This window comes from Girardinichthys multiradiatus, chromosome 5 (assembly GCF_021462225.1).
Source record: "Girardinichthys multiradiatus isolate DD_20200921_A chromosome 5, DD_fGirMul_XY1, whole genome shotgun sequence".
Classification (NCBI taxonomy): domain Eukaryota; kingdom Metazoa; phylum Chordata; class Actinopteri; order Cyprinodontiformes; family Goodeidae; genus Girardinichthys; species Girardinichthys multiradiatus.
In genome coordinates this window covers 32209564-32220316 of record NC_061798.1, presented here as the reverse complement: position 1 = coordinate 32220316, position 10753 = coordinate 32209564, and the positions used below count along the sequence as shown (strand labels likewise).

The 10753-nt window shown below is 38.6% G+C and overlaps 1 protein-coding gene across 3 annotated transcripts; it reads left to right on the top strand.

Annotated features, from left to right (window-relative positions):
* Positions 1–1086: 1086 nt before the first annotated feature.
* LOC124868760 (heme oxygenase 2-like) lies at positions 1087–10250 on the top strand. 3 transcript variants are annotated; one of them, XM_047366326.1, is made up of 7 exons: positions 1087–1476; positions 6444–6484; positions 6582–6699; positions 7348–7515; positions 7689–8012; positions 8142–8262; positions 9746–10250. In XM_047366326.1, the coding sequence occupies exons 2-7, from the start codon at positions 6468–6470 to the stop codon at positions 9856–9858; spliced, it is 861 nt and encodes a 286-aa protein (XP_047222282.1). In that variant the 5' UTR covers positions 1087–1476; positions 6444–6467; the 3' UTR covers positions 9859–10250. The 3 variants fall into 3 exon arrangements, with proteins under 3 accessions (XP_047222282.1, XP_047222283.1, XP_047222284.1); XM_047366327.1 differs by having other exon boundaries at positions 1087–1859; XM_047366328.1 differs by lacking the exon at positions 1087–1476 and adding an exon at positions 2955–2978.
* The last annotated feature ends 503 nt before the right edge of the window (positions 10251–10753 follow it).

Below are 10753 nucleotides of genomic sequence, written 5' to 3'. Positions count from 1 at the left end.
CATGGTCAGTAAACCATTAACCAGTGGTTTTGGCACTGTGAGCAGGTGCCAGGTCGTGCTGAAAAATGAAATCTTCATCTCCATAAAGCTTTTCAGCAGATGGAAGCATGAAGTGCTCCAAAATCTCCTGATAGCTAGCTGCATTGACCCTGCCCTTGATAAAACACAGTGGACCAACACCAGCAGCTGACACGGCACCCCAGACCATCACTGACTGTGGGTACTTGACACTGGACTTCTGGCATTTTGGCATTTCCTTCTCCCCAGTCTTCCTCCAGACTCCGGCACCTTGATTTCCGAATGACATGCAGAATTTACTTTCATCCGAAAAAAGTACTTTGGACCACTGAGCAACAGTCCAGTGCTGCTTCTCTGTAGCCCAGGTCAGGCGCTTCTGCCGCTGTTTCTGGTTCAAAAGTGTGAATGCGGCACCTGTAGCCCATTTCTTGCACACGCCTGTGCACGGTGGCTCTCGATGTTTCTACTCCAGACTCAGTCCACTGCTTCCGCAGGTCCCCCAAGGTCTGGAATCGGCCCTTCTCCACAATCTTCCTCAGGGTCCGGTCACCTCTTCTCGTTGTGCAGCGTTTTCTGCCACACTTTTTCCTTCCCACAGACTTCCCACTGAGGTGCCTTGATACAGCACTCTGGGAACAGCCTATTCATTCAGAAATTTCTTTCTGTGTCTTACCCTCTTGCTTGAAGGTGTCAATAGTGGCCTTCTGGACAGCAGTCAGGTCGGCAGTCTTACCCATGATTGGGGTTTTGAGTGATGAACCAGGCTGGGAGGAATCTTTTGCAGGTGTTTAGAGTTAACTCGTTGATTCAGATGATTAGGTTCATAGCTCGTTTAGAGACCCTTTTAATGATATGCTAATTTTGTGAGATAGGAATTTTGGGTTTTCATGAACTGTATGCCAAAATCATCCGTATTAAGGCAATAAAAGACCTGAAATATTTCAGGTAGTGTGCAATGAATCTAAAATATATGAATGTTAAATTTTCATCATGACATTATGGAAAATAATGAACTTTATCACAATATGCTAATATTTTGAGAAGGACCAGTACATACATCCTGACATCCTATTCTTTATCTAAGTCCAGTTTGTACATGGACCCCTAGTTTCCAGCAATAGCAACTTTAACTATTTTGTAAACATCTTCCACAGGTTTATCAGTGTGCTCATAGTTAGATGAGAAAGTTAAACTTTACGCTCCTGATAGATAGATCTAATCAGTTATAAGCAGTCATTAAGGCTTATGTAGCATTATGAAACACAGACAGATTTATAAAAATGGTCCTACTAAAATTAGCTTGACTAAATACGGTTATCTTGAAACTCCACCCTCTCAAGAGAGACTCTGATTGGCTTGTTCGCCTAACAAGTTTACCTCTTGACCTGATTTATGTTGTATTGGGGACGTGCTAAACAGGCATAACATTACTTATTACTCATCTCCCCCCATATTACGGTAAGAATACATTTTTGCATGTTCGAGCTGATAGGGATTAAAACTGATTCGCATGTTAACAGATTACTAAATTTATTCACTAAACATGAGAAACAAGGTGCAGTGTCACTTTCTAGCTGCCTCCTCAGGTGTCAGCTCCCTGTTAGAAACTGTCCCTCAAAATGTCAACTCCTTGTTAATGGGTTGAGTGCTACACTGCAATCATTTCTCACTTTGTCAGACTTCCCATTTAATGACAATATGAAACATTTGTTGTAGGAGGACGGCACAACGTATATTAACTCATAAATATGCTGTTACGTTTGAAAATGGATCAGTCTGGAAGAAAATATAAATCCTTTCACTGAAGGTCATCTTTTAGAAAAGTCATTCAGTATATAAACGTAAGTAACCATGGTCATTGATGTATATATCTAATCCCTACCTACATATAAGAGGAGTGCAGTGTACGTTTTGTCACTGTCCTTGTTAGTGGTTTGGGTGTTACACTTCATTTTGCTCAAGATCTTTTAAAAATGCCGTATAGCCTGTGACATGAGGACAGATTTATTGCAGGAAAACATTTGAATTACTTGATAAATATGCCTAATTTATGCTGAATAACTGATCAATTACTAAAACTGATAAATTAGTAAATAATATACTTGTAAATGTACCTGCATGCTTAAATCTTGCAAAGGTTCTGCAAAGCTAATTGTCAGCTATTGCTTCTATAAATTTGCTCGATCCTCTCTAGTCCTACTGGAGAGTCTTAATTTAGTCTATAAAATTAAATGGAAAGATTATGAGCTTCAATTTTTATTTATTTGTCTGTTTGTTTTAAAAATCCTAACTGGTTTTCACCTGTGCACAAGTAGTCCTGTATCACAAGGCAATATGGTAACTTTCATTATATTTCAAATTACTTGAACAGTATTTGACAACAATGCGGTTTCTGAAGGTCCCGTTTTTAGCACTTGTCCACTCAAATATCAGCTCCTGGTGGGTACAATGTCATGATTTCTGACAGGAAGGTTTTGTTTTTTTTTGTCGTAAAACAATGTGTGAATTTAACAAAATATGCTAAAATTAAATAAGACAAACTTGTTTTTAAGGCACTTTGCCAACAGATTTACTTGGCATACACACAGGAGGTGACATGTAGTGTCCTCTAAAATATCTCAGACAGGGGTTGGGGGTGGTGGGGGTATTTGAGGTTAATGGGAACAGCCCTATAAATTTGCAGCCCTCCTTCAAGAAGGCGACACGCTATCTGCCTCATGGCTGTGAGATCTCTGCTGGCTGGTTCTGGCACTTCATTGTTCTCAGCTGCAACTCATCCAGCTAATGAGCTCATGGCTTTTTAAGACAGCTGCTGACACAGTCTGTTGCTGGAACATAGTCTCTGTTATGTGGACTTCGGTCAGCCTGCCTGATCACTTGTTGTCCTGCCTTCCTGTCGATCTGCTCATCTGTCTGCCTGCCTGTCGCCATATGGAACTCTTCTTCAGGAAATCTGCACTGTAAATATTTCCACCGCCAGAACACTCTCTCTCTGCTCGGATCCTTGGGGCTTCCTCATCCTCTGGCTTCTAACAACTCTAATCAAGGTCTACCTAAGTTGGAACAATAAAACCTCATTTCAATCTAATTCTGTGCATCGAATCTGTGTCATCTTCTGATTTGGTTATATTTCGACAACCTGAGTAAATTAATGATAATGGCAGTATTTTTCCAATAGTTCATGTTCAATTTCCACTCCATTTTAGTAACTGTCCTCTCAGATTTCAACCTCTTGTTAATGGGTTGGGTGTTACACTGCAAACATTTCTTTCTCAATCTTTATTTAGCATTTCTGTATAACCTATTGGAATTAGGTCAAATGTATTGTACCAAAAATGATTATTGCTCCTCCTGAACTACATACAAAAATCATTCAGGCTCTTGCTTCTTTTGGTCTAATTCCTAAGACCAGCATTCAAAATCTTGGTGTAATATTCGACTTGTCTCAGGGCTTTAACCGAGAAATAAAATCTCTGTCTGTTTCTTTCATTTAAGAAGTATTTCTAAACTGCGACATATAGTCCCTTCTGCTGAACTCTAAAGAATAATCCATGCATTTCTGTCATAGTGTTCAGATTATTGCAATGCCCTGTTTAATGGTTGGATAAATCCTTGCTTTTACGCTTCCAAGCCATACAAGTGAGTTCACATTACCACCATTTTATACTCTTTAATTTGGCTACCAATAGATTTTAGGATTTGTTTTAAAATTCCCACTCTAACATGCAGAGCTCTACAAAGCCAGCCCCAGTTTACTTATCTGATCTGCTTATAAAACTTACTGCTGCTCGCTGTGTTCATTCGGAGGCTCAACGTTTTCTAGTTGCTTCATGCATCAGACTGGAGACCAAGGAGGACAGGGCCTGCCAGCCTGTGGCACCAAGGCTGTGGAACAATTTACCTCTACAGCTATGTTTAGTAGGCTTTGTGGACACTTTCAAATTAAAAGTTAAAAACGTTCCTGCTTAAACAGGCTTTTTGTTGAATGTTCATTTTCATTGTGAGTTACTTTATCTTTGTTATGGCACTTCATTTTAATACTTATTTGATTGTACTTCAGTACAGAGCTTTCTGATGGTTTTGTATGTAAAAGGCACTTTACAAATAAACTTTTCTTACTAACTTACCATTTATTGCGCCAATGCCAAATGAAGACCGTTATGGATAACTGAAAAAAGGGTGGACTGGAGTGACCTTAAAAACACTGTAGAAAAGACATGTCCAGAACTCATCAGGGAGGTGCCAAGAGGCTGACAGCAACACAGTAGGAGCTTCAGGATTTTCCATCAAGTGCTGGTTGTGTTTAACATATGATAGCAACCTTCTGTAGTCTCCGTATCTCTTAGCCAAGGAGTGGAGTTGCAAAACAGGAATCTTTCCATCCAAAGGAAACAGCAAGGCCTAGTTAAAATCTCCAAAAACCTTGTTGGAGAATTAGTTATAACCTCATGATATCAAATAAAAGTTTTAAACAGGAATTGAAGAACAACTTTGAATGTCACCAGAAGAACACCACACCCACAGTGAAAGATGGAGGTGGCAGCATCATGATCTGGGGTTATGAACTGCTCCAAATGCCAGAGAGTTTAAAAAAAAATCCTTTATGGGTCTGCCACAATGCTGAAGATGAAAAGAGATTTTATTTTCTACCGTCACTGAGTCCAAATATATATCCACATGTACAAAAGAACAGCTTCACAAGAAGGAAACTTGATTTTTTTAATGGCCGAGTCAGAGTTCAGCACCAGGTCGGATAGGAAATCTATAGCGTCACATGAAAAGCTCTGTGGGCAATAGAGATTTGGAGAATTTCTGCAAGGTAAAGTAGGCTTGATTCTGAGATTTTATTTAGAGGTTCTTCAACAAAGATTTTGCACTTTTATGCAATGAAGTTAATGCTGAATTTTTTTAACTCCTTTTTTGCTTAACAGGCTTCTTTAGTTGCTAAGTTGATTTTTCTGGGGCTGCACGGTGGTGCAGTTTGTAGCACTGTTGCCTTGCAGCAAGAAGGTCCTGGGTTCAATTCCCAGCCTGGGATCTTTCTGCATGGAGTTTGCATTGTTCTCCCTGTGCATGTGTGGGTTCTCACCAGGTACTCCAGCTTCCTCCCACAGTCCAAAGACATGCCTGTTAGGTTAATTGGTCTCTCTAAATTGCCCTTAGGTGTATGAATGAGTGTGTGCATGGTTGTTTGTGTGTTGCCCTGTGATGGACTGGTGACCTGTCCAGGGTGTACCCTGCCTCTTGCCCATAGACTGCTGGAGATAGGCACCAGCTCCCCTGTGACCCACTATGGAATAAGCGGTAGAAAATGACTGACTGACTGACATCCATACATTCACATTTGTCATACATACGTACCAGACAGTCTTACTATATATACTTAAATGTTACAACTCTAGTTTGGTGACTTTCAACATATTTATTTATTTATTTATTACTCAAAATGCTAATTTATATTGTTTTAAGCAGATGTTAAGTTAGTAAATTATTTTCTTGTGTAAAGAAGCCCGTATCAGAAGATAATTATTACAGTGCAGTATCTCTGCTACTTCCTGGTAACTACGTGGTGTCGTCTCCTCAAGTGTCGGCAATTGTGGGTGTATCTGTCTTTTATTTTTATAGTTTTAGTCAGAGGTTTACATACATTTAGCACTGACATGAATGACAAATAAATGTTATGCCTTTAATAATGTATTTAAGCCATTCTTTTTAAAAATGAAAATGCAGCTTACAACTTGTGTGATTTTTGAAAACAAGAACTGGGTGGACAGGATTCAACTTATTTTTGATTCTCTAATCCACACAGGGTCGACATTATACATGCAGGCTAATATGAACATAAACGTCATTCAAATTTATTGAAATGTACCTTTACAAGGTACCACATGCTTCTTGTAGCTATCAACAAGGTGCTGTTATAATGTTTGATGAATATTTAAGCACTGTCTGTACAAGTAAACCAATCAATTTCTGCTATTTACAATAAAAAAGTGGCCACATGTCCAACCAGAATTATGCTATAAGTTCATTGGTGTCTACAAAAAGCGTTTCGTCTAGATAAATCTTTCACAGGGACAGTTCACCAAATATTATTAGGAATATATGTATATTTGAGCTTGTATGTTGAATTAGAGAAAATCCACCATAAACTCCAAGTCTTTGGGCCTAATTGTGGTGTTTGAAAATCACTATGGTTTGCTGTTGTATAATCGTTCCTCCCTGTAAAAAAAAAACAAACAAAGAAAAAACTGTTCACATTCATCAATAGGAAAAAAATAAATGTAGCATGGATGACTGCATGTGAACCTCTGATTGTAATGTACAATACAAATTTGCTTATTTTTATCAGAAATCTAGGTCAGTGTTAGGAGTCCAAGGTTAATTTTATTTAATTGTTACATCTTTTTTCTTGTCTCCTTAAGGTGAAAGCTGTGTAAAGCCCAAAGATGGAAAACCTACCAAGGTACAGATAATAGTATTAATAATCAGCAGTTTCATTCACCACAGTATCATGATGTTTTAAGTTTAAATGCCTGTTTTTCTCTGTGTCCTTTAACAAGTTCGGGTGACCTTTCTGAGATGTTAGCTGCGGGTACCAAGGAGTCCCACAACAAAACAGAGATCTCCCAGTTGGGCAGAGATTTCTACAGAGGCATCGTCCAAAAGGACATCTTTAAGGTTGGCGTCCAAAGCATTTTATCAGGTGTTGTTTAGAAATCTGTTACATGGTTCAAACATTTTAGAAAACATTTGCATATATATGAGGGGCAATCTATTATTGAGAGGGGCCCCCTTTTGTTCCCAAAACAACTCAGGTTAAACAATTCTCTCAGATGTTTAAAGCTCGCGATATTGTTTTGTAACCTTAAGATATATTTTTACTTTCACTTGACAATTAAGTCCTGCTTTAAGTGGGTCCAGCACACAAAATCCCAATGAGCTATATTGTAGTTTGTGGTTGTAATGGGATAAAATGTGAAAAAGTACAATGTGTGTGAATACCAATGCAAGACTTGGTATTCCTCCTTATTGGCTCTTGCCACTTGATGCATCAAAGCTGGGAAATCTGGTTTTACTGGTAAATGCCCACAGTATTACTGCTGATCAAAAAGCCAGACAGGCTATAAATGTAGTATTAACCAAAACCATACCTTTTAATTTATGGTGCCCTGTGTTGACAGTGTAAAAGATTTGTTTTGGTTGGAAAACATCATAAAATTGTTTTAATAAGCCTTGTGAAGGTCATAACAAAATGGCAGAAGAAATAGCAAAAATGTTTATTCAGCTGTAACTTACTTTCATTTACATCTCTTTGCATATGATCAGAAAGGCATAGAAGCTCTGTACTTTATCTATTTGGCCATGGAGGATGAGCTTGAGAGGAATAAAGACCACCCTCACATCGCTCCGATCTATTTTCCTACGGAGCTTTCCCGCCGTGAAGCCCTGTCCCAGGACCTGCAGTACTTTTATGGAGCTGACTGGGAGAACCTGGTGAGCACGAAGCACACAGTTTACATAATTTGCTTATTTCTTAATTTGTGAATAGCGTGTCTCACTCAACTTTAATGTACATGTAGTGTTGATTTAGCACATTCATCCTTTAAAACAGAACATGCTTTTTGAAATCAGCAAGTTTTGTTATAAAATCTGTTTTCCTCCATCAGATAGGCCCCTCTGCCGCCACAAAACTTTGGGTGAAACGGATCCACGAGGTGGGGAAGAAAGACCCAGGGATGTTGGTAGCCCACTGCTACGTTCGCTACATTGGAGATCTGTCAGGCGGACACCTCCTCAATAATGTGGCCAAGAGGGTCCTGAGGCTCCCCTCAACGGGGGAGGGCCTGAAATTCTACCAGTTTGACGGAATCACCAGCCACAAGGGCTTCAAGCAGCTTTACCGAAGCAAGCTGAACGAGGTGGACGTAGAGATGGAGACCAAAATGAGCATTGTGGACGAGGCCATCAGGGCCTATGGCTTCTCCTTGAAGGTGAGTGGGCATACAAGATGCCTGATGGTAATTTTATCGAAGGAAAAATGTGAAACATAAATATAAATAACAATATAATAGAGATATTAATAAAAAAATTTAAAAAGCAAATTTTCTTTCTTGAAACAGATCATCGCAGAGCTGGAAGAAATTGGAAAGACGAGCAAAGGGGAAGCAGCAGGTTTTGGACACAGTCATGTAGATACCATGGGAGGTGATGCCAAGTGCCCGTTCTCTGCAGGAAAAACAGGTAACAGGTAGCTGCTCTTGTGAAAAAAAACAGGAGTGCACCTTTACAAAAAAAAAAATAATGCAGTGCCTCATAAGTCTGGCTAGGGTTGATAAAAACAGAGTGTAAAACAGTTGTTTGTCCTGTTGTCCAGGATCTGGTCTGGTTTCCTGGATTAAACAAGAAATGCCTCAAAGTAAATAGCTCCAAAGGGCTTCAGTACTGCAGGTTGCTATTCCACCACAATAACAGCTCTTGGTTCAGCTTTAAAATTTTCAACCACTCAAATCTTTTTGTTAAGCGACTGACTGAGCAATCACAGACATGCTCGTGCATTTCTATTAGCCTTGATATGAGGCTAATATTGGTGACAAAGTAGGGGTTTGGGCATTGCAATAATTGCTTGGAACATGTTACCACCACAAACCTTAATATGCTTTGTAGAGATTGTTATGTGACAGACCAAAACAAAGTAGTGCATTATTCTGAGGTGAAAGGATATTGGTACATATATGGGTCTCCCCTTTTGGTTTTTTTTTTACAGATAAAAACCTGTTATTTTGCAGGATAACTACAAAGATAGCTCAAGGTAACCTAAGCCTAACTATAAGCTTTATCAAAACAGAAGGTTTTAGAAGTTCTCTTAAAAGTAGACAGGGTGTCTGCTTGTTGGACTAAAACTGGAAGCTGGTTCCACAGAAGAGGAGTCTGACTACTAACATTTTCCTTTTAGAAAAAATAGGAACCACTAGTAAACCTACATAGTGAAATGCTCTGTTGAGAACATAATGAACAATCAGATGTCTGATATATGATGGAGCTTGATTCTTAAGAGCTTTATATGTAATAAGTCAAGTTTAAAATTCTATTCTGAATTTAATAACAAGCCAATTAAGAGAAGCTAAGTTTGGGGAAAAGTGATTTCTTCTTTTATTTTTCACCAGAACTCTTGCGGCAGCATTTTGGAAAATATGAAGGCTTTTAACAGCATTTTCAGAGCCCCTGATAGTGAAGAATTACAATAGTCCAGCCCTGAAGTAACAAATGCATGGACTAGTTTTTCTGCATCAATCTGGGACAGGATATTTCTAATTCTGACAATATTGAAAAGTGAATGGTGAAAGGTGAAAGAATGGAAGCCTAGAAACATGTTCAATAACATGTTCTGGTAAAAGATGGCACCGGGCTAAAAATTAAAAGTCATCCTGGTTTCAATGTTTTCAAGACATGCCTGTTGTCTACCTAACTGATTCAATTAATTAGGATTTATGGATAAATACAGTTGGTTATTATCAGCATAACAATGAAAATGTATTCCATGCTGTGTAATAATGTCAGCAAGTGAAACCATATATATAGTAAATAGAGTTAGCCCATGCTTTGAACTCCACAAGTAACCTTACTGGTCTTGATGACCTCACCCTTTATCTTTTTATTGCTTCATTTCATACCTTTATTTGTTTACCTAAACTCTGACCTTCTGTTCATCTTTCTCTATGTACAGCGGCCAGTGAGAATGCCAACTACATCAGCCATATACCCAATCAATTGGCTCTGGCTGCCTTGGTTGCCGTCTTTGCTGGATTTACAGCATGGTACGCTCTGAGAGCTCCTTGAGGGAAGAACTTCTTGACACTTTATTACAAATGGTGCCCAGCTTAGTCCAGCATATGATGTATTACTATTAGGAATTTATTAGCACTTATTTCAGGTCCACCTAGTGGTGCATGGATCTTTTGGCTTCTGGTGCTGCAGTTAGGAATGAAACAGCTTTTCTGATGTTGTGCATGTTGTGTAATGATTAAAATGCTGGGGATCAACGTGTATGCTGTAATAAGCCTGCAAACAAGAAGCTTCATCCTCCAGAGAACATTGAAATGGTTAAACCTCTAGGAAGGAGACTAGCTGTAGTTCATACGAATTGAATTTAAAATTGAGCAAATAGTGTGAGGCTGTCTAAAGATGAAAATGGTTGTGTATTTGTTAAACAATAAAAATCTTAAATGTCACAACAACGGCTCCTGGATTTTTATGGTTGACTTTAAATGTAAGCAAACACTCAAGTTTTTCTCTGACCAAAGGTTTAGTTAAGTGCATATAGATAGATAGATAGATAGATAGATAGATAGATAGATAGATAGATAGATAGATAGATAGATAGATAGATAGATAGATAGATAGATAGATAGATAGATAGATAGATAGATAGATAGATAGATAGATAGATAGATAGATAGATAGATAGATAGATAGATAGATAGATAGATAGATAGATAGATAGATAGATAGATAGATAGATAGATACAAAAAAACACTAATAAAATGGTTTCATTTACATTTTAGTGTTTCTTTCTTTCGGAAAACACAGTTTCCAATAATATTTTGCTCACCTTGGCGGACTTGCCACTCATAGTATGGCGGACACGGTGGCGGCATATGACGCGTTGCCAAGGGACGTGCTATGACCCATGATTGGTATAGATTTAAACCAATCATCTCCCTCGTTCTCATC